At 45.8% G+C, this 16,126-nt stretch overlaps 1 protein-coding gene across 1 annotated transcript in view; it reads right to left on the bottom strand.

Annotated features, from left to right (window-relative positions):
• LOC149332254 (nuclear RNA export factor 1-like) overlaps nt 1–16,126 on the bottom strand; it is a 45,965-nt gene that overhangs the window by 14,243 nt on the left and 15,596 nt on the right. Inside the window, exons 9-14 of the mRNA XM_089557170.1 lie at nt 15,869–16,027; nt 11,917–12,024; nt 8,597–8,709; nt 2,518–2,554; nt 1,161–1,229; nt 64–119 (exon numbers count right to left, since the gene is read on the bottom strand). Of these exons, the coding sequence (XP_089413296.1) occupies nt 64–119; nt 1,161–1,229; nt 2,518–2,554; nt 8,597–8,709; nt 11,917–12,024; nt 15,869–16,027 (542 nt within the window). The remainder of the gene's footprint in view (nt 1–63; nt 120–1,160; nt 1,230–2,517; nt 2,555–8,596; nt 8,710–11,916; nt 12,025–15,868; nt 16,028–16,126) is intronic.

Here is a 16,126-nt window from a genome sequence, read left to right as displayed (position 1 = left end):
TTTTTTTCTAAGACCACCTTCCTCCCTTAAAGGAAGCAAGGAAAAGAAGGTGCAGTCACTCACTGCTCCAAGAACTGCACCACGACCTGCTTCACTTCTTCCGATGGAAAGTAGCTGGGCTGAAAAAAAACAAAACAGCAGGCACGTTTTGCGTCAGGAGAACACCCCTAAAAATTTTTGGCATGGGTGTGCGTGACCACTGAGACAACGCTAATCGGTACTAGCTCGGGACATCCCGCGTCACTAACGTGAACCTTTGATTGATGTGCAACAGTGGCTACTGCAATGAAAGACAAAGGGAAATCAGTAACTCTTTCATTACACCTCTATGTTCAGATGTGAGACAATGACCTCATCTTAACATACTCTCGACATCGTCAGGAAATGATAGAGGAATAATCAAATAGTGCCACTATATCCAGCCCCAAACATTACGGCGCTATGAACCCTGTGAAAGTACAATGGTCTCAGTCCACTGATTACACCGGATAAAAGGTTTGGTTTATGGGGTTTAACGTCCCAAAGCGACTAAGGCCATGAGAGACGCCATAGTGGAGGGCTCCGGAAATTTCGACCACCTGGGGTTCTTTAATGTGCACTGACATCGCACAGTACACGGGCCTCTAGAATTTCTCCTCCAAAGAAATTCGACTGCCGCGGCCGGGATCGAACCCGCGTCTTTCGGGTCAGCAGCCGAGCACCATAACCACTGAGCCACCGCGGCGGCTACACCGGATAAAAGAAATATGTGGTTATATGCAAAAATTAGCACTGATTATGCCAAAGACAACACAAATTTTGAGAGTTCACCTCAGACCGCTGCAAACGACCACTGCACTCAAAACATCAACTTGGGTAGTGAGTTCAGTGTAAAAGAATAGCCCAAAACCTAAATGTTTCAAATAATTTGGGGTTTAATCGGAAAACTTTGTAACTTAACACTTACAGAGGCAGCAGGTTCTGCAAGATGCATCAGTTGCAGTCCTTAAAGCGAATTTAAAAGCCAAAATTGGCTGCGAGTTTTAAGATGTGAAATGCACACTGAAGAAAAAGAAAATAAAAGAAGTAACCCGAATGGAGGCGATCAGTCTCAACACATCTGTTCAAAGAACATCCACCCCAACTGTTAGAGCAAGCACCTGGGGCTGGAAGTTGCCTACCTTTGACAACGGCATCGTTTCCTCCACACCGAGGTCAAACGAGATGGGTGGCGGAAGTTCGTTGTGGTCCTGTGCAGAAAAAATAAGAAGAAAAGCCACTGATTGCCCATGAACTGGCCGAACTCTACACTGCCAAAATTGGCACCCGCTGCAAAGTGCAATGCCTGCATTAAGTGAGGCCAACAAGCATTAATGTATACAATGCATTCTTCAAACACCCTTCCCCAAAAGTTTACAAAACTGAATGTGCTAATCAGGATGGTGTGAGGAGTGGAGGGTGTGGGGTTGCATACATTTCGAGTCTATGTATATGCGGCGATGTATGGCGGTACACCGCTTCTTCCATAAGAATAGCCTGCGGCACTTTGGAAAAGTGTTCACCAAGGAGATGAGAGATACACCATTACAGTCAAGTCCACTTATAACGATACTGGTTATAACAATATATTGGATATAACAATGGTCGGTCATGGCACCATCAGCTTTGCCATGTGTTCTATGGTAAAATAAACTGCTTATAGCAATGCTATCAAGGCACATTATTGGTTATAACAATTAAATCTGGTAATTGGGTGTCAACCATTGCAGAAAAAGAAAAGAAATGCTACAACCACACCAGCAAAACCATGCTTACAACACAAAAGCGCGCATGTGGGGGGCCGACCAATGGACTAAGCTGGCGCAGCAACGCCACAAAAGCAAAAGAGGCAGGCGTCATCGCGTCAGGAGAGCTGCTGCATTGCTGCATTGGCTACGCACGCCATGCGTACCCCTAATCAGTCAGTGCAGCGCGCGTGCATGCAGCCAGCGCGGTTTTTCTCTTGTCAGCTGTCACCGCACCCTTGGTTCTGCATGCTTCTTGAATTTCCCTTAAGAATAGCTTCCAAAAAGCCGGCTTGATTCCTGTGACGTGGAGGTGCGCAAAGCTACCGGTGGCGCAGTGATGGCGGTGCTTTGGTCATCGGTGAACGGTGAACATTGTTCCGGTTCCCTGAAGTTAGATTTAACGAGCTTTTACAGGCATTAGAACAATCAAACCCCTCTGGGTATTTACTGTCAATAAATGCTCTGAAGTTTGTCATCCTTTCTTTTTTTTTTCGGCACAACCCTGTTATAACAATTATTGGTTATAACAATGGTATTTCCATGGCACTTGAATATTGTTATAAGTGGGCTTGACTGTATATATTTACCTTCTCTGCAATAACACTGAAGCAAACTACACAACATCACTGTAAACATTACTGTAAACATCACTGTAAACATTACTGTAAACATCACTGCAAACATCACTATAACCATGACTGCAAACATCACTGTGAACATAACTGTAAACATCACAGGCAGAGCAACTCACCAGCAGGATGACCTTGGGGAAGCGCTCCCGCACGGCGCTGCAAAGAGAAGACAAGAGAAAGACAAGGCAGAGCAGGGCCCCGCCGAGCGCACGTGCCGAAGCAGTCAGGCAAAAGCGGTCCTCTCCCTCGCGGCCCCCGTCGTCGTCGCCTCGGGCGGAAGACGAGCGGGCCGACTGCGCAGACAAAAGACTCACGGCACACGAGACCGCTGGGCGAGCACCCATTCCGAGAGGCCAATCGAAAACACTGGGGGGGGCCGCAAAACCACCCCCAGCGGCGCCACAGTCTCAAGGTGCAACACGGTCCAGAGAGGCACAAATATAATGCAAAAAAAAAGAGAGACAGAGAGGTCAGGGCCGCTTTTAACCAGTACAAAACGAATAGAAAGAAACGGCGTAGCCATTTCTCCTGCTGGCCACGAATTTGTCGAATTTCTGGCTGGAAAGGGCACTTTGCCACACCATTCACCCTTTCAGGGCATAAGACTTTACGAGACTATGATTATGCGCACTATTGATTATTGATTATGCGCAACATGACGAACGCATTCTCACTTAAAACAAAGTGCGAGCTCAAGAGTTCTCTTTCAAGCGTACTTCGCAACCAATGCAAGTGCAATAAAAAGTGCGAACGCCAATCAAATGTGTAACAATGCCATTGAACAGAAAGTGCCACAAGTTACGTCGTCAGTGTGGTGAGAAAAATGAGAATCAACAGCTTGTGCCAAGGTTTTGCATGCACACCGTTTTCAGGAATCTGTGTACCAATGCAACAGAATCTAAACGGGGCTTCTCAAGCAGTCCAGTCGAACCCAGTCATGTCGAACTTGCAAAAAAGTTTCAAACTTAACAGAGATGGATATTTTTTTTCATCTGAAAGCCACTCACAGTGGGCATATTAGAGTGTGAAAAAAAAAAAAAGGCGTTACTTTTTGTTTGTTCTTCACTCCTCTATTGAGGATCCCTTTTTAAACGCTATTAATGGACACACCTTTTCTTTTTTTTAAGCCTTAGAGTATGTTGTATTTCACGCTTGCATGCTTCAATCCTGACACACTCTATTCATAATGCTCTCATTATTAACTGCTTAAACTTCGTTATGATGTATTCCAGCATGCTATTTATATGCCTTTATACTATTACTAATGAGTTCTGTTCACTATTATTAACTGCTTATACCTCTTATTATGTATTCCAGCACGCTCTTTAAATGCCGTTATACTATTACTATCGTGTTCTGTTCACTATTGTTAACTGCTTAATAAACCTCTTATGATGTATTCCCGCGTGCTCTTTAAATACCGTTATACTATTACTACTGTGTTACGTTCACTATTCCTAACTGCTTAAACCTCTTGTGATTCTTCCAGCATGCTCTTTAAATGCCGTTATACTATTACTATTGTGTTCAATGTTTTCTTGCATGATGTCCCCCATCCTATGTAACGCCTACATGAGCCTTTAGGGTAAATAATGAAAAAAAAGAAAAAAAAATAAATAAAAATAAAATGAAGAGAGGTCAGTCATCGACAGTTCCACAGAAGCGATGAGTCACACTGATCGCGCACCACACTTGAAAGCACATAGGCACGGACGGTCCTTGTCAGAGTCAGCAGCACTAGTGATGACGTCTTCAACTGCAAGCCACAATGTCGTCGTGTGCAGACCTAAAGTCACCTGCTACTACACCACTACACACAGCACTGGGACAAGTGGTTCCACGATGGTCTTGGAGAGCTTGCCCATCAAAGAGCCTGCGTCCTCTTCACAGCAAGTTTCTTTTCTGATGTCGTTCGTAGACCAACTTGACATAAAGAGGGCACCGAATAGACCGACCTTCAGCTCTCTCCCAATCCTCAGGAGCAGTTAAACCTCAATGTAACGAACTTTAATGTAACGAGTTTCAATGTAATGAAATCGTCGATGTGATGAAGTATTTTAGCTTCCATAACTTCGCACCCATAGAACACCATGTATTTTCAGCCTCTGCGCAACGAAGCAAGTCCTGGCGCACTTTCAACAAAACGAAATTTCGTTGCTGGCTCGAAGAGAACCAGAAGCAGAAATGTAGCACCTTGCCACTAGAACGGCAGCCGAGTGTCACTGAAGCCAATACTGCAGCCGTGGGCAGAACTGTTGTCAAAGAGTAGGCAGGTTGTCTTGCCAGGACATCAGGACTTGTGAAAGAAATCTTCTGGTCACTCCTGCCTTTCAATCCCTGCAGGTCACTCGATTCAAAAGTGTATTCTTCAAGCATCACCAAGCAGCACGGGGACTTGCTTGTTGCAACGAAGAATGGTCAAGCTACGATGAAACATCCAGGTTTGTGGCTGACGACATCAGTATCTTCGCCTTGTTACCTTACCCACCACGAGGCTTCGCAGGGATCGTGCTTCACTGCAGTGCACTTCGAAGTTTGATCCACTCAATCATGCTATCCATGGCACAGCTCTTATTAGTGACTGCCTTGGAAGATATTCATGTGGCACTTCAGAGAAATTTGGTTGCTGTATCATGGGGCAGGACACAGAAAAGACTAGAGATTAAATGCCGAGAAACAACTTGAACACTCCCACCAGTTCATACTTATCCGCACGCATGTCCAGGAACAACTTGTATACCCCCCCCCCCCCCCCCACTTCATAAGTATCCGCGCACACAAATTTGGCTCCACGGGCACCCGGCCTCTTCTAAGACGATGCTCGACATGCTTCCTGGAATCTTGCACTCTGCAGTAACTTCCTATTTCTTCTTGACTCTTGACGATTTGCAGTTCCACAGACAAAGGGAGAGTTTGCCGTTTCGTGGGAGCCGTTGCACACACACACTAAGTTCAGTCGACAGCACCACTATAAACCACACATAAAGTGTATGGCACAACGCACCAACAACAAAGTCCAGTTGGCTGCTGCGTGCCTCATGAGAAACCCCCACCATTGACGATTAGCACACGCACTGCAAAAGTACTCGCAGGCCCATGCAGGATGGCCAACCTCATGGCAATGTGGAGGGAGGTCCGAGTCTAACAGCACTATCCCAAGTTCAGACAGACTGTAAGATCAGACTGCAAATTTCTGCTCAATGTGGCCGTATTTTTCCTCTACACAGTCGCAGTGTAGAGCAGAGTTGAGAGCATTCAGAAGTTGTTCCATATAAAGAATGGTTTTCTATCAAGTTCAACACAACTGGGTTCCACTGCGAATGCTTTCGATGCCCAAGATCATCTGCCCACTTTTCTCTCTACCTGCGTGTGCGAGCCAGCATATGTATTTCCATCTTTTACGACTGCTGTATTTTGCAGTTACCAGTGGATTTGCCCTCCTGGGGTGTCTGTGCACAACAGCTTTCTACAATAACACACTAAAGGCAAATGTGGAGAACGTGTATGAAAACAAGGCCTGTTTTCCAGCTCAGATTGTACTGAGCATTTACTCAAATCCATGACAAGTCCATCCTAAATATTCAAACAGAACTCAAGCAAAGCCAAGGGAAGCTAATGAAAATCTTCAGAACCAAAAAGAATCCTAAAAAAAAAAAAAACACCTGCAAGCATCACTCATACAATGACTGCCATTCACGAATGGCCTAACAAGAGCCTACACAGCAGGCCTAACAAACCTTGAAACAAGCTGACATGATGCCAGGCAAAAACAGAACCTGACCTCTTTTTGTCCAACTGGCTATGCAACAATACAATGTCATGCATGCACTCGTTCCACCACCTTAATCGAACAAGTGCCACAGGAAACTGCGCAGAGTACGCAGAGGTCGACTCAGGGCCCTCTGGGAAAACAGCTCGGCAGTAAGTCTTCGATCCTGAGAAACGAGCCTTTCAAATCGGATAGTGGTTGTGCTGTGCACCATGCTCCAGAGCCCGCAAACCTCGACAACGCACGTGCCCGCCAACAGCTGCGGTCGAGTGCCCACTGTTTCCCCTCACATCTGCCAAACTGCTTCTTCTTTCTCTCTCCGGTGGCAGCTGCATGTATGCAAGCAACCTGTTCCTCAAAATGGCCGCCGCCCAGAGCAACGGCATGCCACTGCGCTGTTGCCAGCGCTCGCCGCACGCAGCCCTTTCTTGGCTCGTCTACCTAGAGACAGCTTCTTTCTTCGTCTTCTATCAGTGGCGAGCTTTCATCAAATGATTTCCATGCAAACCCCTCCTCAGCCGTTAAATTGAAACCCGCTGGCGCTGAGGAGAGGCGGGGGAGACGGAAGGGAAGAGCTTTACTCTGAACCAGCAGGTCAACAGCAGTTTTACGCAGGCACGATGAAAATAAAACGGCTAGCTACAACTTTTCAGACGGCGCTGGCCACGGCGGCGGAGACCGCAAGCATCCGAACCAGACGGGCTGGTCCCTGGTGGCTGGCGTTCCCGGGGAACAGGGAGACCGTACCAGCCGTCACGGGGATCCACAGACCCATTTGTCTTCACAGCTTCCTGCCCTGATGTCAAAGACATTTAGTTCTCTTCGCAAGCAAATAGGGGGGGAAAAGGGGGACCTTCTACAGCACGAAGGGTCTTGCCCCGCCGCGGATGAGTCTCAACGCTCAACCGTGCCAGCCAAAAAATGAAAGGGGGTGACGACATCCTCAACGGCGCTTGTTTTAAGTTGCGGTATGGTAGAAATTAAACGGCAGAGAAAGAGCAAAGTAGGAACGACGCGGCTGATTTGTCTGGGTGCTCTGGTAGACGCCAGGGCTGGAGCGGTTGGCTTTGTCTGCCTGGGGCTTCCCATCGAGCCCAGACACAAGCAGTGAAAACGGATGTGCGGATGAAAAGTGGGCACAAACGCGGGCCGCGTTCTACGGCGAGGTATTGTGGGCACCTGAAGAAGTGGCGGCTCCGTGCCGTTTGGCTGGCTCTGCTCAGAACCGAAGGCAACCTTGCAAATGTTTGGCAGCTGCCCCTTCACCGTTTACTCGGCAAAATTCAGATGGCCGACAAAGCAGTCCACTCCCATGAAATGTGTGTTTAGCGCTTGGCTCAGAGTCGGGCCTCTGCAGCTCTGGGCACTCCCGTGCCTCGCCAATGACTGCTCGGCAGCTAACAATGACACCGCTTCCCCACCACCTGATGATTTTGACCCCTCGCTTTCTTAGAGGCAATCCTGTTTCCATGGCATCCTTGTCACCAATGCTCAAGGATTCATGCCTGCAACGCTGCCACCTAACTCTCTTCTTCGTGTGGGAATAAACAGTTCAGTCTTCAGCTCTAAATCAACCTGGATCCAGGAGCGTCTTTGTCGCTACGCGACAGCATGCAAGACACAATGGCCAGTTTAATTTCATTAACGGTGGCGCAGTCAGGGCTCTGACCCTGACCCACCGCTGGCTCTCACACGCACGCACCGAGAGCTGTTGGCAGATGACATCTCAATGGCAGTTCCAGGAAAGAAACACAAATCATTTAGGCAAAAACCAAGGCAACGATCCCGTGCCTCAGAGAGCTCAAAGAACAGACAGTTCAACAAAACGAAACTAACAATGCTGCAAAACCTAGAACAAACTGTGCGTGAACTGATAGCAATGTACTCTACATAGTACAACTGTGCGAGCCGTACTCCCAAGCACATTACAAGTCCCACATGTTCAATTAGGCATTTTTATGTTGAGGTATAAAACAATGCTGCTCTGAATAGCAGCTTACCAAAAGCCACATACTGCTTGCCATTCGTAGAAAATCCCTCAATTGCAGAGTCACAGACCTTGCAAGATCTCATGTGATCCTAATCTCATGACAACTTGGGAGGAAGCACCCTTTCAAGGAGAAAAAAATAATATGATGGGGTTGTTTTTTTTTTTGGCTACAAGCTGTTCCACCATTCGAAACAAAGGGCTGATGACTACAGTTTACAAAAACAATTGTCACCGATCAGAGGCTATAAATTTGGGCTCAATAAAGGCTCGACTGCTTCGTGGTGTGCCTTACTGCAGTCTCGTGCCGTTGCGTGAAGCATGCATACGCGAGGTGGAAGAAAAGCTTCCCTAAAGTGCAGCTGCTGGTGAAGATGACCACCAGGGTACCGGTTTCATACCAGTTCAGCTGGAAGACATCGTGCCGTTCGAGCGCCATTACCTGATATACTCCGTCTTGTCGTTGTACGAGCTGCAGACCGGGTTTCCTTCCAGGACGAGCTCTTGCAGGGAGGACATGCCCTTCAAGCTGTCCAGCTCAGTCATCTTCGTAATCTGCGCAGACCCAGCCCATGAGACGCACTTGCCAGCTCATTTATCCGACTATGCTAATCAGTTAATCAGTTAACAATTGCATTAAGGGGGGACACTGGTCTTGAAAAAAAAAATTTTATTAATGAAGTCACAGTTACGAAATCTTCAGGGCTTATGTATTTTTGTGTGCTGATTCTAAATATGTCATTTAATTTCATGTAAGACAATTTCTTGAGCACTTATGTAACTTTCTATGCTAGTATTTTGCGGAGAGTTTTGAAGAAAATTTGCTGTGGGAAACTCGCTGAAATGTATGCCATTGGGTTCTCTTGACACCAAGGAATACAATAAGGGTGAAATTGTCTTCCTGCCTATCATAGAACGTAAGTTATAGAGTTTTGAAGTTGTTGCTTCAGAAATGAGAAGAAAAGTGTGTATTGCTGTTTCTGAAGTGGCAGCTTCAGTACCCTATTACTCAAGTTCTACGAGAGCCAGGATGATAATTTTACCCTTATTGTAATCGTTGGTTTTAAGAGAAGCCAATGGCATGCATTGCAGCGAGTTTCCTTCAGCAAATTTTCCTCAAAACTCTCCGCAAAATACTAGCATAAAAAGTGCATAAGTGCTCAAGGAATTGTTTTACATGAAATTAAATGACGCATCTAGAATCAGCGCACAAAAACACATGTGCCCTGAAAATTTCATAACTATGACTAAATTAATAAATTTTTTTTTCAAGACCAGTGTCCCCCCTTAAATTTCGAGATCTCATGAAGAATCATCACGCACCTCAAGGGTAAGTGTTTACCTTCACGAACAGCACTCCACGCTTCGTAGAGGCTTCGTCGCAGCTACAATCGGACAATTCTATGCCATTGGGGAAAGTGCCACCTTGGATTCAAATGGATTCAGTGTGAGGATAGACTTGAGTTGTGTGCTCTGCACTACTCCATTTAAAAGTGGCCTACAAAGAAAAGTGCGCAAGCTATGGGGCACCATACCACTGCTGAGAGTGCGGTAACAATAGCCTCCGCTGCTTCCTGTCCTGTGGGAGTTGTTGGAGGCACTCGATTTTCCCCACACGTGTCCCGCATGCCTGCCTGACTGTGGTGGTCTTTTATAGTACCTCAACGGCAAATTTTCGAGGTATTCAAATATCGCCATGCATACTTCAAGATAAGACTCCCCATGAAGCATCTTATATAATACCGTGAACCCCTGTTTCTTCTAGTTTCTAGCAGTTCAAGGTATCAGAACTACAACATTTCCCTGACAACATCAGTCCTCGTGTGCCTGCCGCAGTCTTCAGCAACTTGGGAAAAAGTAAAGTGGAACAACTCGATTCAGCTCCAACTTCTCAAATCAAGCATTTAAGACTCCAGATCAGAGAACTGGTCATTAACTGGGCTTCTCGCCATTGCCTGTCCTGCCCTCGAATGCTTCCCCCTCAGGTACTGTGAATATGCAGCATATTTCGAACAACCTGATACCTGGCTTCCGTCTCTGTCCTCTAAATTCCACTTACAGAGCCTTCTTGTTCCCCAATTCGGTGCCCGTAACCCTTACAACTAGTCCCTAGCTGCTGCGTTTCATTCAGGAAGCTCATCAGAGCTAAGTGCTCCCGTCCATTTCTCTTTATTATAAACACCATGGAGTAATGTAACAAGCCCGCCCCCCTTCTCTCCTTTCGCCCCATAACTGCCCCTCAATGAGAAATACTGCAGCTGAGCAATTCTGGTCTTCTGGTTTTTGTCACAACATAACAAAGTCATACAGTGCAGCTGCACGTGGAGCTCGACACCCTAAACGCAGCTGAGAAATGGCACAATATCTCCCGAGTCTGCATATGTGCTGCTGCCTGAGCAATCAGTCCGACGACAAGTGCAGAACTGCATCTGTTAAAGGAAAGCACCTTATCCATTACATTCGACCGCGAAATAATTTGGCAGTGAAAACTGTAGTGTTAGTAATCATAGGTCCCCCTTACAACCACGATCACAATGTCACCAGTCTTCATGATCAAATTCATCCATTTCAATAACTCACATTCAGAACCAATCACGCACTGCGAGAACATAATGTCTTGAACTGCTTTGCAGATCTCTAACAGCCTGTACATCTAAAAAATTAAAAAAGACTTCAATGTGAGCTTTTTAAGAAAGTAATTGAAAAAAGAGAAAAAGTTCAGAAACTTCATAGCTGCAAGCACTGTCAGAACATAAATCCAAGCCTCATTCCAAAAGCTTAGACTCGAAATAGTGTAAAAAAAAAATAAAATGTTCAGCCAAGAAAGTTCACGGTTTGTGCGGTTTGATGTCCCAAATCAACTCAGGCTATGAGAGAGTCCAAAGTGGAGAGCTCCAGATAATTTTGACCACCTGGGGTTCTTTAAAGGGGGACACTGGTCTTGAAAAAAAAATTTTTATTAATGAAGTCACAGTTACGAAATCTTCAGGGAATATGTATTTTTGTGTGCTGATTCTAAATATGTCATTTAATTTCATGTAAAACAATTCCTTGAGCACTTATGCACTTTTTATGCTAGTATTTTGCGGAGAGCTTTGAAGAAAATTTGCTGCGGGAAACTAGCTGAAATGTATGCCATTGGGTTCTCCTGACACCAAGGAATACAATAAGGGTGAAATTGTCTTCCTGCCTATCATAAAACTCAAGTTATAGAGTTTTGAAGTTGTCGCTTCAGAAATGAGAAGGAAAGTGTGTATTCCTGTTTCTTAAGTGGCAGCTTCAGTACCCTATTACTCAAGTTCTATGATAGGCAGGAAGACAATTTCACCCTTATTGTATTCCTTGGTGTCAAGAGAACCCAATGGCATACATTTCAGCGAGTTTCCTGTAGCAAATTTTCTTCAATACTCTCCGCAAAATACTTGCATAAAAAGTGCATAAGTGCTCAAGGAATTGTTTTACATGAAATTAAATTACACATCTAGAATCAGCGCACAAAAATACATGTGCCCTGGAAATTTCATAACTATGACTAAATTAATAAAATTTTCTTTTCAAGACCAGTGTCCCCCCTTAATGCGCACTGACATCACACAGTACACGGACTTCCAGCAATTTCTCCTCCATCGAAATGCGAGCGCCGTGGCCGGGATCGAACCCGCATCTTTTGGGTCAAGAGCCGAGCGCCATGACCACTGAGCCACCATGGCAGCTCGTTCACCCCCCAAAAGAAGATTACCTGAAAATGGCCTCTGCCCTTACCTTGTTGTTGGCAAGGTTGAGAGAACGCAGCTGCTTGCATGCACTGTGAAGTGGGCCAAGCGGGTAGAGGGTGACCAGCCGGTTGTTCGAGAGGTCCAACGTCTGAACCTGCACCAAAATAACACAAGGCCACAAGTGAACATGATTCCCTTTCGATATTGCTCTCGGGACAACTGTACCCAGCAATACCGAAACTTTCCCATGACAAAAAGGTCTGAAGAGGTACAAGGATTGAGGTAGTGTGGAATGCTACCCAGTACTTAAGGAGGAATAGGGTCTTAGAAATAAATTTTTATTAATTAAGTTACAACAATGAAATCTTCGGGGAATATGCATTTTTGCGTGCTGATTCCAAATACCGTATTTTCCGGTGTACAAGACGCACCCTCGTACAAGACGCACCCGCCATATATGCAGGCTGTCATTGAAAAAATTGGTATATAAGACGTACCCGTGTATAAGACGCACCCCAATTTACCCAGTTAGGCTAGTGAGGCTTAATTTAGCATGCTTATGCGACCATCGCAAAATGCACAGTACGTGGGAGAAGTTCTTAAGCAACGCTAAGTGATCGAAAAAGGCAACACTCACGCCATACCCGCCCACGTTTTAGCACAAAAGTAAAAAAAGCGAAAGAACTCTCTTTTTGTCCACAACAATTTATTTTTACATAAAACCTTCAAAGTCTTCATCTTCGGATGCGCTATCGAAAAGGCAACGCGGCTGAAGCATTCTCTTTGCACTACATACTTGCAAAGGGTGACTAAAAAAAAACGCCGGCTTCTCTTGGCCTGTCTTGACAATGGCGAGAAGCGCGACTGTCGCCATCTTTTGGCATTTCACATTACCTTTGCTTGGAATATTAGCTCTATGGCTTGGGCTCTCCGAAACGGCCGCGTGTTTTAAGATCCCGGAAGTGGTCAACCCCGTCGTTTCATGATAAAGTTCACCTAAAAAAGTTGCGCATGGTGGTACCCGCATTGAAGTATTAACCATGTTACAACGGCGTTATTGGTAGTAATATTTTTTCGGTGAAAAAAGCTTGAACATGAACCTGAGTAATTTCTGAACTCACAAAAAAAAAAACGGAAAATTCGCATATAAGACGCACCCTTGTATAGGACGCACCAGCAAGATTTTCGAAAAAAACCCGCGTCTTATACACCGGAAAATACGGTATGTAATTTAATTTTATGTAAAACAAGTCCTTGTGCACTTATGCAACATATTGGGTAACTTATGCCGAGAGTTTGAAAGAAATTCTACTGCAGGGAACTTGTTAGACTGCATGCCACTGGTTTCCCTTGACATCAAGCTATGCAATAAGGGTAAAATTATCATCCTGCCTCTAGTAGAAGGTGAGTTATAGGATTTTGAAATCCCCAGTTTCTTCCCGTTTGTGAAGTGGCAAATTCAAAACCCCCAACTGAACTTCTACGATAGGCAGGATAATAATTTTGCCCTTATTGCATAGTTCGATGTCAAGACAAGCCAATGGCATGCGTCCTAGCAAGTTTCCCGCAGCAAAACTTATTGAAAGCTGTCGGCAAAAAGTTGCATAGCATATCATATACCGTATTTACTCGCGTAATAGGCGCACTCGCATAATAGGCGCACCCCTAGTTAGGGCGCGAAAAATCAATTTTTTTATTTCCGCGCATAATAGGCGCACCCCGAACTTGGCACTGTGATCAATACTGTATTTACACGATTGCAAGCCGACGCCTCGCCACCCCCCGCTTCCCAATCTTTATTTTAACAAAGTTTTTGCTGAACTGACTACTAGTCCCTACTAGTGCTGCTGCCGTCGCAGCTGCTGCGGACCCACAGCACGTACAACGACATCGCGTAGAACAGCCGCACACAGTTTTCAGGGATGCTCACTTTAAACGTCTGTTTGGAAAGCTTAATCTCCAGCCGGAAACGTTCCCGAGTTAGGCCCGCGAAAACCTCGGCGCTTGGAGTCGCGTACGAAAATTTAGGGACGCCGCAGTTGCCGCACTTCTCAGCCACGTCGTATTTTCCGACCTGCCGCACGCTTGCCGCGTTCGAGAGCAAACTCCCAGCCGTGTAGCTGTTAAGGTGCTTGCCCGTAGAGCTAAAACATGAACGCTCCGCGGCAAAGCCATAAACCACGATAACTATCGCGCTACCGCAAATCCCGGCACTTGACAGCAACAAAAAAAAAAAAAAACGAGCTGGAGATGCTGATGGCGATATAGATAGCGAAAGCTCGCGGCGGAGGAAAACGATGATGATGATGAGCTTGGCCTTGGGCGCTCTCCGTGGGCGGCGTCTGGAAGCTCCTGTGCACGTGTGTGGCCTCCGCGATCAAGCGCTCGTTGCGCGCAGCCGGAGCCGATCGCGGAGGCCTCGGTGCGTGCATTCCGAAAGTTTCGGTGCGGCCCTTACGCGGACATTTTTTTTTTTAACATTTTCTTCGCGAAAACGGGGTGCGGCCGTACGCGAGTGCGTTTACGCGGTGTGTTCAATTTTGCGAGTCGAAAAATTTCCGGAAATTTTACCCCGCGTAATAGGCGCACCCCGAACTTTAAGCCGGATTTTCTGGAAAAAAAAGTGCGCCTATTATGCGAGTAAATACGGTAAGTGTACAAGGACTTGTTTCACATAAAATTAAATTACATATTTGCAATCAGCACACAAAAATACATGTTTCTTGAAGATTTCATTATTATGGCTTCATAAACAAAATTTTTTTTCTAAAAGACCAGCTTCCCCCTTAATTAGCACTAGACAAATGACATGCAATGACTTACAGAACTTTAACTCGCCTATTTACAGCGACACTTTCATATAATGTTCAAGCATTCCTCTAGCTCTTGTCCATTCCCTGTGGTAACTTTCCAGGTGATGTATAGCATTGCACACTTGCATGCAAGCACCAGCTAATGAAGCATGGGAAGGTACCGTATTTATTTGAATCTAGGCCGATAGTTTTTTCAAAAAAACGAGATGTAGAACTCTTATGTTGGCTTAGATTCGAGGATTTCGTTTCGAGGTTTCGTATTCATAAAATACGAATAAATGTAGCACGCAGGTGGCGCCCCCACAAAATGCCAACGAAAGACAGCACTGTAGCCGTTGCTATCCGTAGCCGATACTGATCAAAGCACACATGAGCACTGGCTGCCATTTTGGCCTTGTTCTGTTCTTGTGTGGTAGCGTGAGCACATTCGCAGCAGTGAAGTTTTTGTGCGTGGTTTTTATCACCAACACCATGGCACCAAACAGGCGGTGCCATTAAAGTGCCGCCTTCAAGCGGAAAGTTAGTATACTCGCTGCAGAGTAGTCGTCAAATCTTCAAGCCGGGCGGGACTTCAGCGGCTGATCCCGGGCTGGCGTTGCATATGTCTCCTCGCCCAAACGCCAGCCCGGGATCAGCCTGAGCGGGTTCCTGGCAATAAATGTCGTTTGCGTGCTGTACCTCTTGTTCGCAGTTGTTTTTTCGGCCGGCCTACAATCGAGGTAAGTTTGTTTTTTTTTCTGTGGCCTTCAACTTTCGGGTCTCGGCTTAGAATCGTGGCCGGCCTAGATTCGAGTAAATACGGTATCCCAAACTGCTTCGTTCCGTTGCTTCAACAGATTCGGGTAGTGACACGCCTCATCGTACCAAAGGAGAACCTCTGACTGCTGCTCAACCTTACAATTGTTCATGGCCATCTCAATGTCACCTTAGCATAAGCCAAACAGCTTCGAGTGGCTCTAATAAGTGTCCACTCTTGACCGCACTGAGTTTGCGATTCAAGCTACAGATGCGAAACTGTCCTCTTTCAATTTGGCCACACAAAGTACCACATTTACGCGAATAAAACGTCAAGGGGAAGTTCGAGGCAGCAGAAAAATTGAATCCAAATATAGTTTGAGATCCACTCCGAAACCAACGATTAAAGCCCCGATGTTACATTCACGTGAATGTGGCATATGATGCTACCTCTGGAATGTTGTCAACGATGATCTTGATGGCGACCGACATGACGCTCGTCCGGCTGAGGGTGATGTACAGGTTGAGCTCCTTGAGAGACTCTTCGTTGTGGAAGTTGGACAGGTTGAGGACGCAGCGGATGGCATCATAACGCTTGCCCATCACCATCTGAAAGAAGATGCGCAGTGAAAGCATGTTACAGTGAACCGGTAAAAAATCATAAAATAAGTTTCATATACCCTAAATTCGTAACAGACTTTTACCAAA

This window comes from Amblyomma mixtum, chromosome 8 (assembly GCF_055824585.1).
Source record: "Amblyomma mixtum isolate Tamu chromosome 8, ASM5582458v1, whole genome shotgun sequence".
NCBI classification, from domain to species: Eukaryota; Metazoa; Arthropoda; class Arachnida; order Ixodida; family Ixodidae; genus Amblyomma; species Amblyomma mixtum.
This window is presented reverse-complemented; position numbering and strand designations above follow the sequence as displayed.